Raw genomic sequence first — 20,944 nt, forward strand, 5'->3', positions numbered from 1 at the left:
TCATCACCTAGTCTTGGGGCTTGGGGGAACCTCGCCGGAGATGGAGTGCAACACGCCGGCGGCGGCGGAAGGGGTGGTAGAATCCGCCGGCGAGTCTAGGGGAGAGCGAACCATGGCCCAAAATACACGGCCCACGGCCCATATCGCAGCAGCGAAATGACGTGCAGCCCACTCTAATCTGGGCCTCCCTCCATAATGTGAGGCCCAACGCAAGTTTTGCCCTCTAAACTGAATACACACACAAATTTACAGACCAGTGTTCAAATATCAAAATGAAAGAAAGAAATCGGGGAGGAGCATGAAAACTGCACGACAAATCATCTCAAAACGAAGGAATTTGATGAGGAATCACGTATAAATATCACGACAAAGGGGCAAGCATTTTATTGAACTTGTTACAAGACTGACAGTTATATAATATAATAATGTGACCACTCGGAATTCACCAACAGCAGCAGGATATGTATGGCGCGAACACGAACGTACGTGTCCGGTTATTGACGACGACGACGACGACATTGGAAAAAATGTGTACGCAGCACGAATCATAAAGCAAAGCAACCCCCTTCTCCTCCTCCTCCTCCTCTCGCCGGCCGCCGCCGCCGCCGCCGGCGGCCGGAAGAGCACGGTGGCTGACCTCATCATCAGAAGGGCGCCTCGGCGGAGGGCGGGCGGTTGAGGCTCTTGACCTGCTTCCACGACTCGCGGCCGGAGACGTCGGCCCACCACCGGCTGACGTTGCGGCGGGACTGCAGCATCCGGAGCGTGCGCGGGTCGGCGGCGAGGCGGTCGGCGTTGGGGAGGTGCGAAAGGTCGGCGAGGGTGAACTTGTCGCCGGCGAGGTACTCCGCCTCCTCCAGCCGCTGCTCGTAGATGTCCAGCACCTTGCTCAGCTCCTTGCTGCTCTTCTCGAACAGCTGCTTCATCTCCTCCACCTTCTGCCGGTGCGCCGCCGCCATCTGGCCATCCCTTCCTCCTCCGGCGCCGGCGCCGCCCTGCCTCTGGCTGCTGTACTGCCGGTCACGGCCGCCGTCGTCGTTCTTCTCCTCCTCGCAGCGGCCACCGTCGGCGGCGGCGGCGCCCTTGTTAGGCTGCGTCGTCGCCGCCGGCAGGTAGGCGAGGCTGTAGACCACGTCGGCGCTGGGCACGTCGAAGCTCTGCGCCTCCGTCTGCAGCCACTGCTCGATCGACGACCTCTCCAACGCCCCCATCCCGATCAGGTCCGGGTTCCCCTGGTTCTTGTACTTGTCCGCAATGTGCCTTATGATCTTCCTCGACTCTGCCCATTAACTCAGCATCAACATATTAATCTTACCATGACAATTTATTCACGTTTGATTAATTCTTTGCTTACCGACGAGCGTCACATTGCCGTCCTCGAAGGTGAGAGCCTCGCCGTGAGGCTACACCATTACATTTGATTGTGTTAATCCATGAAGATGATGAGAGATTATTTCGTTCATCATGATGATGATTAGTTAATTAACATTTTCTAGTGTAAAATTTGGTACCACTAGATACTAAATACAAGTATAAAAAATTTTAGTGTAAAATTTAGATATCTCAAAATACTTTCTCAAGAACAGTAAATTTTCTCTAATTAATTACCTGGAGTTTGAGATACTGGGGCATGCGTTTGGACCCGCGAAAGGAGTCGACGCGGATGAGCTGGAACTCGACGTCCTTCTCGAACAGGCAAGCCAGCACGCGGGCCACCTCGGCCGACGACGGCGACCCGAACACCTTCACGGCTCCCGGCATCTTTCCGGTCGGCGGCGGCGGCGGCGGCGGCGGCGGCGAGGAATCGAAGTGTTGCTTAACTGATTAATCTGCAGGTGAGATTTGACAGTTGTGAGTGTGTGTGTGTGTGTGCAGACATTTGGCTGTCCAGGTGGGTATATATACTGAACACCAAAGCTGAAAACTAATATCTGGGCCAGTATCTGGCAATGCCTTGCTTCTCATCTGGTTCTTGATGAAAAAAAGCAAAAGGAGAAAAAAAAATTGGTAAAGAGGTAAAGCATCCAAAGTGCTGGTGACTAAATGCTTATGATGTCTTGCGTATCATAGCCTCCACGAGGAATCGAATCACCAGGGAGGTTTAGTAAGCAAAAAATTTAACTAAGAAGGTTCCAATTCAGCTGCTTTTCAGTGAGCAGCACCGTGATCTCAAGAGATCTGAACATTTTCTTATCAGCAAAGGTAGATGAGATACATCTGCTGTGTACAAGTATATGCAAGTTTACACGCTGGCAATTAATTATCTCTGTTTGAGATAACACGTGTGATTAAATATGTTAATGCGGATGAATTGTGCCTTGCCACTTCCATCCATGGAGATCTTAGAGATACCTAAGCTACTGTCAATATAGTATTTGTGTTCTTCCCGTATTGGAAGCTCCGAACTGAATATATGCTTTTCCTCACCTTTGCTCATGCTAATGCATGCAGGTAGGCAGGCAGCTTTTGGCATCAGAGATGCAGTACGTTGAAAGGTAAAGCATCACGTTCGTTTCACTGTTTTCTCGCAGCTGGCTGCTGAACAGATCTTAATCAATTCGCCGTTAATGTCAGGATTGTTCAGAAAAGCGAACACAGGTTGCAGTGGAGAGATTTGATAATTTAACACTCTTTTCAACGGGTTTCGATTATTTGACATCCTGGCCCACTTTCATTCACTCAGATAGTCCCATATGTCATCCTCACAAATGTCAATTAAAGTAATTGGACAACGAAAAAAGTGTCAAATTATCAATTTTTTCGGTTGCGGTGTGCAGAGTTGCAAAGGATTTGAGTTGGAGAATCTGCTGGGCCATGGGCTTCATTGCTAATCCTGGGCTTGTATCAGCAAGGCCCATCACAAGGCCCAGCTTGGTTTTGAGACCGGCCATCAAGAATTCAAGATGAAGCCTACGTTGCTCTACTTGTATTATTACTCCTGTAACTGGTGGTAAATTTTGTAGGTCAAAGTTACTGAAAAGATGGGCTATTGTCTTGTCACTTGTTACCTCAGGATTTATGGTACTCCATTTGTCTCAAAATAAGTGTAGTTCTTATACTGTTTATGTCCAACGTTTACCGTTCGTCTTATTTGAAATTCTTTTATGATTAGTATTTTTATTATTATTAGATGATAAAACATGAATAGTACTTTATGTGCGACTAATTATTTTTAATTATTTCTCATATTTTTTTAAATAAGACGAACAGTTAAACGTTTGACACGGATACCCACGGCTGCACTTATTTTGGGACAAAAGTAGTAGTATATGGTTTCTTAAAGGGTCCCACTTCTATTTGAATCTCAGTCAATTTCACTACTTTTACAATATTGTCCTTAAAAACTAGTAGTCCCTCCGTTAAGTGCAGTTGTGGGTTTATTTGTCCAACGTTGATCTTCCGTTTTATTTGAAAAAATATTTAAAAATTATAGAAAATAAGTTAGGTATAAAACATTATTCATGTTTTAGCATCTAATAATAATATACTAATCATAAAAAAATTTAAATAAGATGGACGGTACATAGAGACCCACAGCTACCCTCAAAATGAGATGGATGGAGTACTATTTTAATAAAGTTAACAGCAAACTGAAAAAAATGCACTTTGATTTTAGAGTAAAACACATAACGGTCCTTAACTTGAACTAGGGTGTCGTCTAGCTATGTAAAATGCTTATCTTCATATCTAATCCTAGTTTAATGTATGATCCAAGATACAGAGTGCAGATGGTGCAGCTCGGATGCTTACGTCCACAACAATTATGATGAGAATTTTGCATTATGCCGCTCGTGCAACAGTATACTTTCAAGTTGACTCCCATATCCCACCACTCCCAAATCTTTTTGGTGCATGACTTAAATTATAAATTTCAGAAATGCATTTTTTTATTTGGAGATGGTAAAAGTCAATTTTGGGACACTGTAGCAAAAGGGGCTATGTGTAAATTTTTTATCAGCGTGGATAACCATGTCAGCGTTTGAGCTGCGTCATTAGTACTTTGGATCTCGTGTGATGTTGGAACAAATTTTAACAAGCAAGGCCAAGGGCTCCCCTTCATTGCATGGAACCCAAGCTTGAACACAAGGGGGGAAGAAGGGGGAAAAAGATAAGAGGATGGACTGGGAGAAGCATCCCCCTCTTTTGCCCCTAGGGGCATTCTAGCCCTCTATCACATTAGTTAACCCAACACTTCAGGGGTGGGGTTTATCCCCTAACAAGTGATTCATTAAACCATAATTAGAAATCCATACGTACATTTTATAAGTTCATAGATCTAGATGACATCACAACAGAGCCGACGCGAATTGAGAACCTTCGAGTTTTTCCTTTTAAAAAATGATTAATTAGATCTATGTCATTATGATTTTCACGGTTATAAAATACACCATTACTATTTACCTATTTGCATCTAAGCAACTATAATTTTCCAATTATTTGATATTTGCTTGTCACTACTTATCCTTTGATAAAATTTACCGAAAAGAGTTACAGTCGGAAAACCGTTTAAAAAAACCAAACAGTAACTCTTTTAGGTGAAATTTATCCGAATTTCACCGAGTTTCCGGTAATCGAGTGGTTGGTGAAAAAGCCCTAGCAGGGGGTGTTTGGATCTATGGACTAAACTTTAGTCCATGTCACATCGGATGTTTAGACACTAATTTGGAGTATTAAACATAGACTACTTACAAAACTAACCACATAAATGAGAGCTAATTCGTGTGATAATTTTTTTAAGCATAATTAATTCATAATTAGCACATGCTTACTGTAGCATCACATAGGCTAATCATGGATTAATTAGACTCAGTAGATTCGTCTCGCGAATTAGTCCAGGGTGATGGAATGGGTTTTGTCAATAGTCTACGTTTAATACTTATAATTAGTATCTGAACATCCGATGTAACAAGGAAATTTTTAGTCCCTTCCAAACCCGCCTGAGAGAGGTAAGGAATGGCAAGGATGGGAGGGGACGACGCGGGAGAGAGGAGAGAAGAGGAGAAGAGAAGGAGCGCTGGGCTGCCCTCTCTCCCCCTCGTGGCAGCTGGCTCCAGGATTTGTGGTCATTCTCCACCTCCAAGACCTGTTTACCTGAGCACCTCCGCATCGGCTTCGACTCCTTGGTACTCCTGATCTCTTGCAGCTGCGGAAGGAACGAAACTCCAGGGTTTTCTACTTTGCACTCGCTTCAGTCCCAGTGGTTCTGGAGTCCATCCGCTTGGAGGGTCAGCTGTAGTCTTTAGCAGGCGTTGCTGTTTTTGGGATTTCTTGGAAGTGTAGCGTGGCTCTGCCCCCTCCCGCTGTTTGGTGTTGCGTTTTAACCGTCGTAGTAGTTCCTAGCTTTATGTTTTTTATTTTGCCTTTTCTCCTCCTTCCCGGGCATAAACCAGTCTGGCTGATTACGTTGTGCAACAAAAATAACTCTTTTTCTGCTAATATATTTACGGGTAATTCTTTTGCGCCTTGGCGAAAAAGAGAAGGAGCGCATTTAAGCAGCACTCGCCGGACGGCCGGAGTGGATGGGCGCGCAATAAGTTGGGTGCGGCAAGGACTGAGATTCCCTCGCATTTACGCCTCGTCCTCCTCCCCGTATCGCTCCGCAGATCAGAGCTCTGCAGAAGAGCTAGCATGCATCGGCGGCCAGACGCCGGCCGGACTCCAGTAATCAACGCCCTGTCTTGTCTCTTTTGTCCCGCCGCCCCGGCCGATCACCGTACCTAACTATACCATACTCCGGCTAACCTTAGCTTCGTCTGATTATCATCGTTGCTTGCGAATTGTAACAATAATGCTGTACTGAACTACTCAAGCTGATGGATTATTTGGTAGAGTTAGAAAAGAAAAATCAAAATAGTAAAGAGGAGAAGAGTTTATGCTGGCTTTTATTTTCTGGTCGATCTGATGCACGCATTATGCCTTTAATCGATCTCTGCACCTACATATGTGCACCAATCATCTGTGTATGTGTGTGTGTGAGAGAGAGGGGTGTTTAGTTTCTATTAATGCTGCAGCCTGTCTTGCTCATTTGGCAGGCAGACTTGAATGCCCACCAACACAAGGAATCACGTAGCAGAGAGCGAGTCCATATAAGATGGTTGCAGGCGAGGTCTCCTCCTTCAGATCACTCATTCACACTAACCCTAGCTAGCAACCTGCAACCTGCATAGTATATTGCATTGCGCCCAAGCTTTCTTCTTCTTCTTCTTCCCTCGCCGACAACCTCCTCCGTTTGCCCGGCCATTGTTCTTCAGAGCTTGGTCGCGATAGAAAGAAATGAAATTGTAGCTATGATGTTGGCCCGGCTCACTCAGATGGATCATCGATGCAGAAGAGTGCATGAATCTGATGCAGTCTCAGTGTAGTATGCTCCATGCTGGAACTTCTGATTGAGCCGTGCCAATATCTCAGCACCATTTTTATGCAATCATGCGTACAGATCACTCCCAAAGTCTCAATTTACCATCACTAATCTGCGGCTATATATATGGCGCTCGTCGGCTGGTAATAGCATGATTAGTTAATTCTTGCAGCTCACTATCATTATATATATTCTTGCATATGTATGTATATATGCATATTTGAATGCCGTTGTGATCCCATACAAATATATATGCCCTGGATCTTCTTGTTGCATGTTCTATCCTACATCTCTTAGCCAAGTTTTTTTTTTTTTGAAATAATTGCTTTCAAAAGCACCAAGAGCCCGATCTAGTAGTACACGCATCCACATTGGAAGTAAGATTTCGTTTGTTTTCATGTGTAGGGTATGGATCATGTAATGTAATGCAAATATGCAATATATGCGGATTAACTTTTTTGATCATTTCATGCCTACAAATTTGCAGTGTAGTAGATGTGCTTTACTTTGTCGGTGTTTTGTCTAACTAGTTTCCTCCAGTAGTATTGCTGTCCAAATGGGCCATTCGACCTATTTCAGGGGAACTGATGAAGAATTCTTCGATCGGATTTAAGGCGTCGCAGACTTGCAGTTACATGCATCTTCCTGACGTTTCCATTCTGGGACATGGAAATCATCGTAGGGAGCAGCAAGCAAATATATAAAGCAGTTGATTTGTGCAACAAACTGTAGCTAGTTGTGTTTATCTGAAATCTACATATTCATTTGTTATGTTTCAAATTTTTTTGGTGAACAAAATGTAAATATGTAGTTATCGTTGTTTGTCCTCTCTATGTAATTTTCTACTCTTTCTGTTTTCAAATGGAAAATTATTTTATTTATCCCTGTACATGTACTCTGATTTGTGTACTGGACTCCCTCTCCTTTTGAATGGAACTAAAGGATTTCAGGAGGGGAAACTCTCACCAGGAAAATGTCCAAAAAAGTAATGATCAATAGAACTCTTTCGGTTCTCAGAGCACAGAGATGTTATATATATACAGCTGTTGTCAGTGTGAGCATGCGTTTCTACTTTTTACTCATGTTTTTGGCCGTAGCAATCGATTTATAGCTGTGTTGACAAATATGCAGTTCCTGTTGCCAGATGCCAAAATTTCTGTAGCAACTCATTTCGTGTTTAACAGTCGTCGTTGCAATACTTCTATAAGCACAACACTCATAAAAAAGAAAAAAAAATTGTACAAGTTATAGGTAACCTATTTATGCAAGCGCTGAACAAACTGCTCGTGGCTCAAGACCGGTAGAAATCGATAATTTGGACAAGCGGATTCCATCCTCCATCCGTAAAAGTTGATTTTCACGGACGGTTCTCTTAAAGAAACACCCGTGAAAATGAATTATCCAAATTTTGATTTCTATAGCCAACCCGTGAAAATCAGTTTTTAGTATGCAAAGTTGTAAAAATCAAAGGTTCAGATTACTAGCTTGGCTCTAAAAAAAATTCTAAGCACATATAGTAGTCTTTCTCAGTACTCAACCTAAAAGAAAATATGACCCATTGAGTTTTTTTTTAGACGGAGGGAGTACTAAGGGGGTGTTTAGTTCCCACACAAAAATTTTACACCCTATCACATCAAACGTTTGAACACCTGTATGAAGTATTAAATGCAGGCTAAAAAATAATTAATTGCACATATTGCGACTAATTTGCGAGGCGAATCTGTTGAGCCTAATTGCTCCATGATTTGATAATGTGTAATATTTCATAATGATGGATTAATTAGGCTTAATAAATTCGTCTCGCAGTTTATAGGCGGATTCTGTAATTTTTTTGGTTATTAGATTACGTTTAATACTTGAAATATGTGTCGTATATCTGATGTGACACAACAAAAATTTTCACCCCTGGAACTAACACAGCCTAACTAATTTGACACTACTATGATTAATGATTTATGTACATGTTTTTGAACGTCAATTTTTTTTTGTTTGCATACTTTGGAGAAACATGTGCATGTGCCAATGCTTCACCTCTCTGACCCATTTATAGGGGTGTCATCATGACATGTATATATCCCCATGTAATCATGTATTTATTAATTCCACAGTGCTGGATTACTGATCATTGCAGCTTCCAACTTCCATAACTGTAAATGCAAATACAGACATTTATACACATAGTGATGTCTCCATGCTTTACTTCATTTCATACCCCCCTCATAATTTCAAATCAAGAAAGTTGGAATCAGTTCATGATCTCCAATGCTCATGTGTCTTGTTGGCTCAAGCTAACCACCATGAGATCTCAGTTTGGATACAGTTTCAGACAAAACATCTCACTGCTGAAACTTGCAGCAGAATTTCACAATGAGATTTTTCCTTTTTCATGTCAGGGAAGATGAATGGATGACGAGTGAAGAAGAACAAAACCAGAGCAGAAGGGTAGTACTACAAGTAGTAAAAGTTTCTGGAGGGTGGTTGGGGATTGCAAAGGAGAAGTAACTACTAGGGGTGAAGTAATGGCACGGCACGGGCAAGCATGCATAAATGAGATGCAGGCCAAAGGCATCAAGGAAAGGGACGACAGCAAGGAGAGAATATGGGGGCAATGCCAATGCATGGCCACCACCACCTTGCATTGCCATTGCATCAGATCAGAAAGAGAGAAAGAGCTTTGCATTTAACACAATAAGCACATAGCAGTAGATGGATGGATCATGGCGACCCCCTCCCCTTTTACAGATGGTCAGACAAAGATTCTCCCAGCATTCACTCCTCCAGCCCTAGCTGCAGCCTGCCTGCCTCCTGCAGCTTAGCTCTGCTCGTCTACTATCTCATCATCAGTGGTCACCCTCCTCCTCCATTAGCACTATCACCTTCCTCTCGAAAAAGATGAACTCACAAGAAAAAGTTCAGATGATTCAATCAGGGGCCTTCAAGGTTGAAGAAGAAGTTCTTATCTGAAATGGATCAAGAAAGAAGTTCAGAATTTTCAGACAGATAGGGATAACCTACAATTGTGGATGCAAAGAGAACAGATGCAGTATATGATGGACCAGGGTAGGTAAGTTGGTTGTTGCAATGGTGATTATGATATGGACATTGGTTGCTTAGAAGATCTGAGCAAAAGGAATTTAAATTGATGCGAGTGTGGTTGTGCCCAGAAGTTGGCCGGAGGTGGTGGCCGGAGTCCACTGCAGGGACCAGCTGATGCATGCTTGCAAAGATCCAAGATGTTTTTTTTTTCGTATGCCAAATCGGTAGTCTCTCTGCCCCCTCTGATAGACATGAATACCTGACGATGAACATGCTATTGCAAGCTTTCAGATGAAGACTGTATTTTCTACTAGACTCATCAGTCTTACCAAAAAGGTATACTAGTATTAATTGTGGTGTTTTTGTATGTGCAGCTAAACTTTAGAGGCCCCCGGTCGCTCCGCCCCAGGGGCGACGCGGGCGGCAATTCAAGCCGCGCCGCCCCCTCCCTCCCCTGCTCTCCCCAGCCTCGTCGCCGCCCGAGCAACCGCCGGCAAAGCCAGGCGGAAGCAAGGAAGGCGGCGGCGGGGCTTTCCATCTCCCTCGCTCATGGTCAAGGCGGTTGGGGCGCCGACGAGACCGGACGACGGGAGTGAGGCGAGGGCGACGGCGTCCAGTTCCGGCGCTACCGAGCACGGATCCGGCCCTCTCTTGGCCGGATCTGGTGCTCCCACCGGCGGGAGTCGTGGGGGACGGCGGGATCTGCCGCCATCCCGCTCGGAAGCGACAACGCCGCGGCCTGCAAAGGAGAGGTGGGGGCTGGCGCGCCCTCGCCGGTGCGGAGACGACAGCCGTGGCGGGAGGCCGGTGACAGTGTGCGATGCCATCGTCGGGACGATCGGCGACGACGGCAAGGCAGAGCGGCGCGGGGCTTGGCGGCGACGGCAGCGAAAGCCCCCAGATCCGTGCCAACTCGGCTAGATCTGGACGGCGGCTAGCGGTCACGGCTGTGGCGGCGGCAGCAGCTGGCGACGGCGGCGGCTGGCGATGGCGACTGGCGACGGTGGCAGTGGTGGTGGCTGGCGATGGTGACTGCCGATGGCGGCGGCGGCAGCGGCGGACACGGCGTCAGGGCGGCTCCTAGCTGCTTGCTGGTGGACGTTTTGCAGGTGGAGGCCGACTCCTTCCCCATTACTGGTGGAGGGCAACGGCGCAGCGGCAGGACGTTTTGCTGGTGGAGGCAGACTCCTTCCCCTTGCTGGTGGAGGGCAATGGCGCAGCGACGGTTTGTGGAGGCGGTTGCTGGCATCGATGGCAGCGGCGACGGCGGCCGTGACTGTGGAAGCGGTGGCGACATCGGCGGCGGGGAAGGAGTCGGGTGCGAGGCGAGGATGGCAATGGCGAGGTGGCTGGGCGTTCGGCAGCAGCGGCTGCGGTGGTGGTGACCGTGTCTGCGGTCACCGGAGGCATGGCGGCCTCGGACGGCTAGCCGAGGGCGTGGGAGACGACTGCTTCTGGTCTGCGCGGCATCGTTTGGTGGAAGGGTCGGAGACCGGCTTGGCGCAGAGAAGCGCAGCCGATGGCAGCGGAGGCCGGCTCGGCGCGAGAGGCACGGGCGGCGGAGATGGAGGCCGGCTTGGCGCGAGAGGCGCAGCCGATGGAGGGAGGCCGGATTGGCGCGAGAGGCGCGTCCGGTGGAGGAGGCCGACTTGGCGCAGAGAGGCGCAGCCGGCGGTGGAGGAGGCGACCTAGGTGTGAGGAGGAGCTGCCGGTGGGCGTGGCGGTCTTCGGCGCACGAAGGCTAGCGGGCGGGGGACACCGGTGCAGGGGTCTCACATATCGGCAAAGCTTGTGTGGTGGTGGGAGCATCGGTGCCTCAGACGTGGATTCGCAAGTGGTGAGCGGCGGGTGAAAACTCAGTCCGGCCTTGGTTGGACCGACAACGATGGTTATCCCCCCCTCTTGAGGGCGTTGTTGTGCTGTCTCACCCCTCAAGGGTGGTTGCCGGACGAAAGCCCAGTCTTGGCTCCTTTGAGTCCCGACGGACGGCGGCGCGGTTTTCCGTCGCTTCTCTTCTTGAAGACGTCGTTTTTGGCATTCCCTAGGGGTGTTCTCGTCTGTATCCCTTTGTTGGTCTAGTAGCGGTCGGTCACGCTTAGCGGCGTCCGGTGCGGTGTTAGCCTTCTCCTGGGCTTATGTGTTGGCGATGTCAGCGTGTGGGTGGCGGTATAGTTTTTCCTTTTTCCTGGTTACGACCCTCCTGGGTTGTAATCTTGTAATTTTTTTCCTACTCTATCAATAGAACTCGTTCAAAACAAATTGTGGTGTTTTTGTTTGTTGATCAGAGAGGGCCGATTTATAGAGGTCACTTCACTTGGCATTGTTACTGTTTACTGATTCACTGCTACTTTTCGGTGTTAAAAGTTCAGAGACAAGCTATCAAGCTAGAGACTCAAGACAGAAGATCTCATTGCAGAATTGGCATATGAAAAACTCTGAAGCAAGTGGATCGCCCATTGCATCTCTCACCAAATGCTGCATCCGAGCAATAACTTCTTATACCGATCATTCTTTCGATCATTTCAAAGTCAAGATCATCATTTGTGGTTATCATTAATTTGGACTGTCTGTCCATGTTTGAGGCAGATAGATTCCGACCACAGTTTCCTCTTCAGAGCTGAATACTGTTGGTGCCGCGAATTTCCCGTGAGCAGCAGAAACAGTAACTAAGGCATGGCTACATGTAACAAATGGCCCAGGAGAGTGTGGTTTTGATTCCTGGATTCCATCCCCAACAGTGAATTAGGTATACTGAGGTAGATAGCCGGCCAAATTAAACATAGGAGAGAACTATACTCTGCAGTAGCCAATCCACCAAGACAATAAGCAGAAAAAGAGAAAAAAAAAAAGAACTGGCGGATTCACTCGATTTCAATCCACTCATTAGGCCATCGCTTATGCTTTTTTTTTTAACGCGCAAAAGAATTATACGTCAATATATTAAAAGAAAAAAATTTTTGTTACATGACAGACCAGCTTATGTCAAGAAAAGAGAGAAAAACATAACCAAAGAAAAGAAAGAGACTACTACGACGGCTAAACACAACTCCAATCAGCTAGGAGGAGGGCAGAGCCATCGCTTGCCATGTCAAGTGCAATTTGAACATGTTTGCAAATTTGAGCATATTTACAAGGAGGTAGCAATATATATAGGGCCATTTTGGTTTGATGCCAAAATGTGCCCTACTAAATTGTTGGTATTTTAAATAGTAGTTTGGATTTTGAATAGTAGTTTGGTTAGTGTTTGGTTTGCTACCAAAATGTGCCAATAAGACACATAAGTTGCCAAAACATTCACCACTACCAAAATTTGCCTATGATTTGGCATTACCAATATTTTGGCATGGTAGCGAACTAAACAAGCCCATATATACCTAGTGGTACTACGTTATACGGTGTTTTTCAGATGTTCTTGTACTTGTACCAGCAGAGGAGCATGGCGACGCACCTGCGGAAGATGTAGAACCTGGACCTCTGCTCCCGCGCCGCCGCCTGCAGCAGCCAACCCCGCCGCCGCCGCCGCCGCTTACCCTCCTCGCCGGCGGCCTCCGGCGGCCGCGACGTCGACGACGAGGCGCTCGCGCACTGCCTCATCAACGATTTCGGCGGAGTAATCAGAGCCCAAACGGAGTCGTCGAGTCGTCGTCGAGGCGGCGACAGTTAACCTCGAGTATACTCGCTGACGAACGGGGCCCACTTGTCAGCCTGATGTTTGGTTCTTGTGACGGTGGGTCGGGCCCATCAGGCCTAGTAAGAAAGAGCCCAGTGTTGCGGTCTTATTAGCATCGGATGGGCTGTCGAGATGTTGGACCGGGCCACCGGCCTTTCAGGTCTACAGTTTCTATACTCCTTTTCATTTTTATTTCTTCAAATGATTTTGCTATTTCACTTGCGACGGATTTTTAAGGCTCCTATTTTTCGATTTTTCGTATGTAGGAGTAGGACCTTGCATCAAGATCCTTGCTACTATAGATCCAACTTGCAGTTACATAGCACTTATACTTACTTTACATAGCTCTTATACTCATCAGTTACAGTCCACCAAACTTAGATTTTTTGCAAATGATTTTATCTCTAAATTTACCATTTTTGACATGTTTGTTATTTTAAAATTGTATTATTTAAAACAGGTTATATCCATTAGTTGAAAATTTTTAAGAATTGCAACTCCAAATCCGTCGAAAGATCAATGGATAATCCCTTTCTTCAAATTGTCAAAACTCAAAGCTGAGGTCATGTGGTCAACACTGTGTAGTCGCATACAGAAATTAATTTGATAATATCCAAGATATAGCGTTCATGCTGATATCCATATATAAATATAATTAAGAGGAATGAGAAAATGATCTCACGAATTGCATCATCAAATACATGGTATGCCACAGACTGCTCAGCTCATCATGCTATACTATATTCTTACTGTTCCAGTAAGATGTGCAGTACTGCAGTGAGAATTGATCACACGCAAGATGAACTAATAAGGCACCACGACCTAATCGAGAGTGCTGGTAGAACGTAGTTACTACTCATATTTGCTTGCATTGTTTGGATCAAATCGAGGTTGGTCCATTATATAAGACAGCCATCTCCGTAGCCTGCACTCCTGAACAATGTCTGCTTGATCTCTTCAGTATCTCTTGTCATCTCCCTCTTCTTGTCATCCTATCACGCATGAATTCATAAATACATCATCCACACATAATCTAATTTAGCAAAACAATATGTAGTTGAAGTGTTCAATTGAAGTACTAAAGCCTAAATCCCAATTGCTACGTGCTTTCTCTGTGTTACTTGTCATTCTAACTTTATCCTAAGCCAAATATTTATATTTCTTACTATCAATTTCTAAAAAATGATATAACTTAGTGTCATAAGACTTACTCCATAAGAAATACATTCATAATATATAATTCACATGTTGTTAAACTATAGAAAATTCTAGAAAATAATGGTAGTTAAAAACATGAATGTTTGGTTTATAATGACAAAATTATTTGAAACGGATGGAGAAGTTAACTTTAAATTTTAAATCGATCACCTGATAAGGTTTAATTAATCGGATGCATATGGTGTACTACTAAATAATCACCTGTAGGCAGGAGGCCTGCATGGCGAAGTCATCGAAGCAGCTGATGACGCACTGCTCGATCTCCACGCCCAGCGCCTCCAGCGCGGCTAGCGTCGACGGCAGCAGCTCGGGGATCGCCGCGCATGCCATCTCGATCCTCGTGTTTCCGTTCTCCCTCCTCTCCACCTCGAACTGCATTCATCTCATCTCATGCATTGCATCATCATCATCACGAATGCCGCTAGCTAGGTAGTAGCTCTAATGGCGAGGCATATGCATGTACTCCCTCTATTTCAAAATATTTGACACCGTTAACTTTTTAGTACGTGTTTGACCATTTGTCTTATTTAAAAAAATTTAAGTAATTATTTATTCTTTTCATATCATTTGATTCATTGTTAAATATACTTTCATGTACACATATAGTTTTATATATTTCACAAAAAAATTTTAATAAGATGAACGGTCAAACATGTGCTAAAAAGTCAATGGTATCAAACATTTTAAAACAGAGGGAGTACTATGTAGTAATATAACGTACCCTCGTCGAGTTTCTGATAAGCGGCGTCTCTTCGCCGGAGCTTGACGACGGCGGAGGCTTGAGCGTGTTCAGCTTCAGCATGGAGAGATTCTCCGTGGAGGAGGAGGATGAGTCACCGGTGGCGGCCTCGACCTGGAGGTTCTTGATCCGATCCATCAGCTCCTTCACGTAGCCGATGGTGTCGCCGAGAATCGAGGTCCTGTCCATCTGCATGATGATGCGTAACGAACGTTTTGATCTGATTAATCATAATCCGGGAGATTAATCAGAGAGGAGTTAGCGCGATTGATGCATATTCGTGTGAGTAAGTGACCTTGCTGATCCTAGGCACGACGGAGCGGAGCATGGAGAGGCGGTCGTTGAGCCGCTTCCGCCGCCGCCGCTCCGCCATCAGGTTCTTGGACGGCGCGCCTGGTTGCGGCGGCCTGCAGCTTCTTGGGCGGACGCTCGCCGCCGCGCCGCCGCCGCCGCCGAACACGAACATGGGCGCCAGCTCGCCACTATCACCACCGCCTCCAGCGCCACGTCGCGCCTTGCATCTCTCCTCCTCCTCCACCGCCGCCACCGCCACCGCAGACGACGCAGCTTCGCGTCTCGGATCCATGGCGGCCACCATCACCTGAGCGGCGGCGGTGGCACGGACAGCGCCGCCTGATCTCTTGTACGGGTTGCACACTTCACCCAAGCAATCAATTGAATCAAACTCAAAGCTGACCTCGTGCAGAGGCGGACAAGGAGTCGTCGTCGTCAGAGGCACAGGCAGTGGGAACGACGGCGGCGGCGGCGGCGGCGGCGGCGAGGCAAGCGTGTTCCTCGCGTTGCCGCCGCCGACGAGGAGGTCACCGAGCATGACGCCGTCGCCGCACATCGGGCTCATCATCATCGGGTACGCCTGAAGCCACAGATCTTCCGGCGTCGTCGTCGGTGTGCCTCTCCGGAGCGGCGCCATGAGTTCCTCCAGGAGGGACGACGAGCCGTCGTCGTCCATTAGCTCCATGCCAGCTAGCTCGCTAGCTCGACTTCCCACACTTGGATGAAGACGACGATCGAGTAAGCTAGGTAGCTTAGCTCCAAATTGCATGTGACAGTGGATAGGCAAGAATAATCGATGGAATGATGAGCAGTAGTGGGGACTGGGGATTATGGAAGCAACCTGAGAATTATTTATAAACATAGAAGGACCCAGGGAATAATAAATATCATTCCATTCCAATAATTTTAGTTGGGTTATTTCAGGTGTTTTGGTTGGACAATAGAGCTATAGTAATGCATGTTCTTCCTGGGACGAAGGGAGTAGTATATATATAGTATCGGATATATCATAAAACTACAGATTTTAAAGCATGGTTTTATTCCATAACTACAAGTCTACAAAAAATTTAAAGCCTCCAGTATGACAGCAGTGTTAGATGAAAGTATATACAATATGTAGTTTTGAAAAAAAAAATATGGTAGATATATTTTGTGATAATATACCTTTAACACAAGGTTTTGTGATAATTTTAACCTTAAATGCGTGGTTTTAAATGTGTAGTTCTAAGACACGATGAACTTTACTCAAATGAGAAATAAGATTATGACAAAAACAAAATATGGGGACATTCTTAAAGATGAAAAGCCACCTTCTTCTACATACACATATTGTTTAATTTTTGAGTGAATTATAATTTGGGTCACAATTTATTACCAAAGTTTTAGATTGGACTATTCTTAAATCAATCTTTTTACATGAGTGAATTTTAATTTGGGCCATATTTTATTGCCTACGTTTTAGTTTGGACCATTCTCTTAAATCAATCCTTTTACATAAGTAAATTGTAATTTCAGCCACATTTTATTGACGTTTTAGTTTCGACCAATCTTAAATCAATCTTTTTACATTAGATTTTGTTGTTTATTCGGTACTACCCGAAACAACATTGTCCCTGCATATCAACAACTCAAGCAAATCAGCTTTGGCACACCCCGAACTCACACATCTAGCTATCTGCAGTCTCTATTTTTGTTACAACGAAGGCTAGACATGGATAGAAAAGAGAGTTAGATGGTCCAAATCGTAAAAATAACTTAATTAATTATCCGGTTCAAAATAAAAGGACATGTTTAAGAGTCATCTTAAAGTATTGAAACTTTATCATAAAAGATAATCCAAAGTGCAATGATCGCCCCTAAATCTTTGGATTGTTTTTGGAGATCACAGACGATGGCCATCTTAACGATTTTTACATGACTTTAAGAGTGAAATTAATGAGGTCGAAAGATTTGGTTGCAAGTTGTGACAGGTCACGTATCCGATGTAATCGTTCTTTGTTCCTAGCATGCACATCAACTTCTCGCTAGTGATCGATGTACGTCTTGGTGCATGTATGTAACCGTCCGTGTACAGTTAATTTCTACCTAATCAAGCAGCTGATTTTGTTAATTGTGTGTAGAACATGTGTACACGCACGGTTTACGCGTACGAGATCGATGTGTATTTCGATCTTATTGATCATATGGCAGGAACGGATTGAGCAGACAAGATAAGCACGCGCATCTAAAACGAAAGACAACTAAAATAGATGCACATTTGCACAATCTTTTAAAGTATATAAATTTCTATTTAATTATATTTGTTTTGTTGTGAACTCCCTCCCTTCCAGAATAATGTACGAGGTTTTATTTTATTTCAAGTCAAATTATTTAAATTTGATCAAGTTTCAAGTTTAGATAGAAAATATATCAACTTCTGCAAGACCAAAAAAATACGCAATCAAGACGTATTGCGTGTTTTGAATTTTAGTGAAACTAATTTGGTATTTAATTAAGGAGGTTTGACGTAGAACAAAACTAGAATCTCTTACATTTTAAAACGGAACCAGAGTAATTGGTGTGAAGCCACAACAAGCTAATTGGGTATGCATTGCGCGCGTACTTGTCACCTTGACACAAGTCGTAAGCAAGTTGCGTTCCGCAGGGCAACTATTCAACTTATGGTGTGTTTAGTTTACGCTAAAATTAGAAGTTTTGTTGAAATTGAAACGACGTGACGGAAAAGTTGAAAGTTTGTGTGTAAGAAAGTTTCGATGTGATAGAAAAGTTGGAAGTTTGAAGAAAAAGTTTGGAACTAAACTCGGCCTTGTACTCCTTTATGTTTCACGGCTTCACGCACATATTTCTCGAACTGTTAAATGGTGTGTTTTTTATTTTGAAAAAGTTTCTTAGATAAGTTGTTTAAAATATATATATATTAATATAGTTTTAATTTTTTAGCTAATACTAAATTAATTACTATATGGTAATGAGTTATTCCGTTTTACGTGCATAGGAAGAAATTCTCAACACTTTACTCACTTTACATTCAATTATTCAAACACAGCTTGCAATCTACATACAAGAGGTCATAATCTAGTTTGTCAACAATATCAAGCGAAGTTCAGCGAAAACAACATGCTTTCGGCTGTGTTCGGAATTGCATGTTCCCAACCATTCTTCCTCGTTTTTCGTGCGCACGTTTTTTAAATTGCTAAATGGTGTATTTTTTTAAAAAAGTTTCTATATAAAAGTTTCTTTAAAACTTTAAATTAATTTTTTTAAAAAAATAGTTAATATTTAATTAATCACGCGCTAATAGATCATTCCGTTTTCTGCGCAGGGAGATGGGTTTCAAACTCCAGACCTCCAGTACCCGAACACACCCACGCAGTCGCAGCCACGCTAGTGCTGCAGATAGTGCAGATAGATGCAGGCAGGGGCAGGCCGCCCGGGCCCATGCATCGCGCGCGGAAGCGATTTCGCAGGGAATAATATATGCTGCAGCTGCACACAGCTGCAGACCTGCAGTATATGCGTGCAGAGACAATGTTTGGATTCACGAAACTTTGTAGCTAGTGACGCCATGTCCAACCAGGGGACCCCCCGGCCGCATAACCGCGACGACGACGATGACCGGACCGGTGACCCGGCCGACGCGCACCAACCATGCGTCGCCCCGATCGTACGTGTATCATCTCCAGCCACACCAAACGCATATGCCACGTGCAGGTGCAGCTAGCTAGCCAGCCATAAGTGGCGTTGGTGTCATAACGTATCTATCGGTGTCAAAGCATGCTAATTATATTTAGACTATAGTGTTATAAGATATCGATAAGCATTTTAACATAATTTATTGCCAAAAATCATTGGTGACGCTTGATGTTAGGAAATGATAGTCAAATAAACGATAAAAAAACAATAAATCAATCACATAAAACACGAGATTTTACATGGAAAACCCTTCCAAAGCAGGAGAGAAAAAACCACGGGCGCCAGCCAGCAAAATATCTTCACTGTATTAGGGTGAGGTTACAACGCCGAATGACGACTTACAAGAAGTATATATGAAGGTACCCTAAAATGATAACGATCCGGCCCAAGACTCCCGTGATGGGCCTCCACTTCGCTCCGTCCGAAGCTGGCCCTTGTACGTGTGCAGATGAATTTGGATCACAACTCCCCACCTGACATCACAACTCACCACCTGACACAGCTAACACTGTACATCCTCCACTGCCAGCCATTCCTCCGGCGACGCCAGCAGCGGCCAACCAGCCGTCGTGTCGTCCTGCCCACGGCCGGCCAAAACGACAGATAGCTCTCGCCGGCGGGGCCGGCTCACGGGCGCCGGGAAGCTAGCTATAGCTCCGGCCGCGTCGCTGCAGCTAGCGCCGCGGCGCCGGTGTCGCCTCGCCTGCCGGCCGGCTGGCCGGCGCGCGGCGCGTACCGGCGTACATCCATCAATCCGTCACCGGTGGCGACCCGTGAACTCGATCGCGACACTACCACAACGCCGGCCGATCAGTTAATTGTTGGGATCGCGCGCGTTTGGTGGCAAATCGAACTGAACAATGCATTTGGGGATTGGCACTGACATGATCTCAACAACGGATGAGTCCAAGCCGTATGACGCATGAGAACAAGCCTTTTTTTAGCAGGCTAAAATCCATCGTCCACGGATTCACATGCCTGTACAGCCATGTGAAGGTGAGGTTATTGTCTAAGCATCATCTGAGAAAGCCTGAAATGGCGTTCTGTAGTGTATATGTACAGTGTGATGACTGATGACACCTGTCCGGAACAATTTGACAAGAGGACAGTGAGTACGGGATCACGTGGAAGAGGAAATCATCTACCATGACAATGTCCGGAGAACATGATGAACATCTCATATAGTAACCATCTGCAGATGGTGTTGCATACGCTGCTCCATTGGACGTGCTGACCACAAAATACTATCACAAATTAATTTAAGCCTGTTCCAGACTCGTGAGTCACATGGAAGAGGAAATCATATCCACAAGAAATAGTAGTTGTTTTAATAGTAGTGCACTGGTACTAACAGGTTTTAAGCAAATGGTTTCTGCACTCACTCATTCCGGGGATGTAGCTCAGATGGTAGAGCGCTCGCTTAGCATGCGAGAGGTACGGGGATCGATACCCCGCATCTCCATTTTCGTTTTATTTTCGATTGATCCTTTTTCCCTTTTTTCTGAAATCTGCCTTGGATCAGTTGGATCAAGCCATTGAATCCAAATGCTTATACGATGATCAGTTCTCAATTCTGTCTTGATCAGTTGGTTCAAACATGTGAATCCAAATTCCAAATTCCGGCGGAGAAAAAAAAGGTTTTACTATTTCACTTGCAACAGTTTTTTGGGCTTCTATTTTTTTTTACCTTTTTCGTCAGTAAGATCTTGCATCAACGTACATATTCTTGTATATCCAACTAGTAATTACATAGCACTTACGCTCAATTATAATACGTAAAAATTATGAGTGTCTGTGTTATACTGTGTAATTCTTAAAAAAAGATTTTAAAATATTTTTTTAATTACATTTACAATGTTTGACATAATTATCTTTTTTTATTTCATTTAAAACTGGCTATATTCATTAATTAAAAATTCTGTAAGATTCGAAGCAC

At 44.9% G+C, this 20,944-nt stretch overlaps 2 protein-coding genes and 1 non-coding gene across 3 annotated transcripts; 1 reads left to right on the top strand and 2 right to left on the bottom strand.

Moving 5' to 3' along the window:
• Window positions 1-323: 323 nt before the first annotated feature.
• LOC127786138 (glutathione S-transferase APIC-like) lies at window positions 324-1,881 on the bottom strand. Its single transcript, XM_052313466.1, has 3 exons — window positions 1,609-1,881; window positions 1,355-1,403; window positions 324-1,279 (listed from the first exon to the last, which is right to left on the bottom strand). Exons 1-3 carry the CDS (start codon window positions 1,759-1,761, stop codon window positions 645-647), a joined length of 837 nt encoding a protein of 278 aa, XP_052169426.1. The 5' UTR covers window positions 1,762-1,881; the 3' UTR covers window positions 324-644.
• An 11,765-nt stretch (window positions 1,882-13,646) lies between these two features.
• Window positions 13,647-16,255, bottom strand: LOC127786088 (basic helix-loop-helix protein 004). The gene is made up of 4 exons (XM_052313412.1): window positions 15,317-16,255; window positions 15,004-15,210; window positions 14,484-14,654; window positions 13,647-14,056 (listed from the first exon to the last, which is right to left on the bottom strand). The coding sequence occupies exons 1-4, from the start codon at window positions 16,175-16,177 to the stop codon at window positions 13,964-13,966; spliced, it is 1,332 nt and encodes a 443-aa protein (XP_052169372.1). The 5' UTR covers window positions 16,178-16,255; the 3' UTR covers window positions 13,647-13,963.
• Window positions 16,256-20,397: 4,142 nt separating this feature from the next.
• TRNAA-AGC (transfer RNA alanine (anticodon AGC)) lies at window positions 20,398-20,470 on the top strand. Its single transcript has one exon. It is a non-coding gene; the product is annotated as a tRNA-Ala (tRNA).
• Window positions 20,471-20,944: the final 474 nt, after the last annotated feature.

The sequence above is a fragment of the Oryza glaberrima genome, chromosome 10 (genome assembly GCF_000147395.1).
Source record: "Oryza glaberrima chromosome 10, OglaRS2, whole genome shotgun sequence".
In the NCBI taxonomy this organism is placed as follows: Eukaryota; Viridiplantae; Streptophyta; class Magnoliopsida; order Poales; family Poaceae; genus Oryza; species Oryza glaberrima.

Coding starts and splice junctions, on each gene's coding strand:
- LOC127786138 (XM_052313466.1), bottom strand. CDS start 1,761: ATGCCGGGAGCCGTGAAGGTGTTCGGGTCGCCGTCGTCGGCCGAGGTG. Junction 1,404..1,608: donor CCCAGTATCTCAAACTCCAG/GTAATTAATTAG, acceptor GTAATGGTGTAG/CCTCACGGCGAGGCTCTCAC. Junction 1,280..1,354: donor CGGCAATGTGACGCTCGTCG/GTAAGCAAAGAA, acceptor GTTAATGGGCAG/AGTCGAGGAAGATCATAAGG.
- LOC127786088 (XM_052313412.1), bottom strand. CDS start 16,177: ATGTTTATAAATAATTCTCAGGTTGCTTCCATAATCCCCAGTCCCCAC. Junction 15,211..15,316: donor TCGTGCCTAGGATCAGCAAG/GTCACTTACTCA, acceptor ATCATCATGCAG/ATGGACAGGACCTCGATTCT. Junction 14,057..14,483: donor TGCAGGCCTCCTGCCTACAG/GTGATTATTTAG, acceptor CATGCGTGATAG/GATGACAAGAAGAGGGAGAT.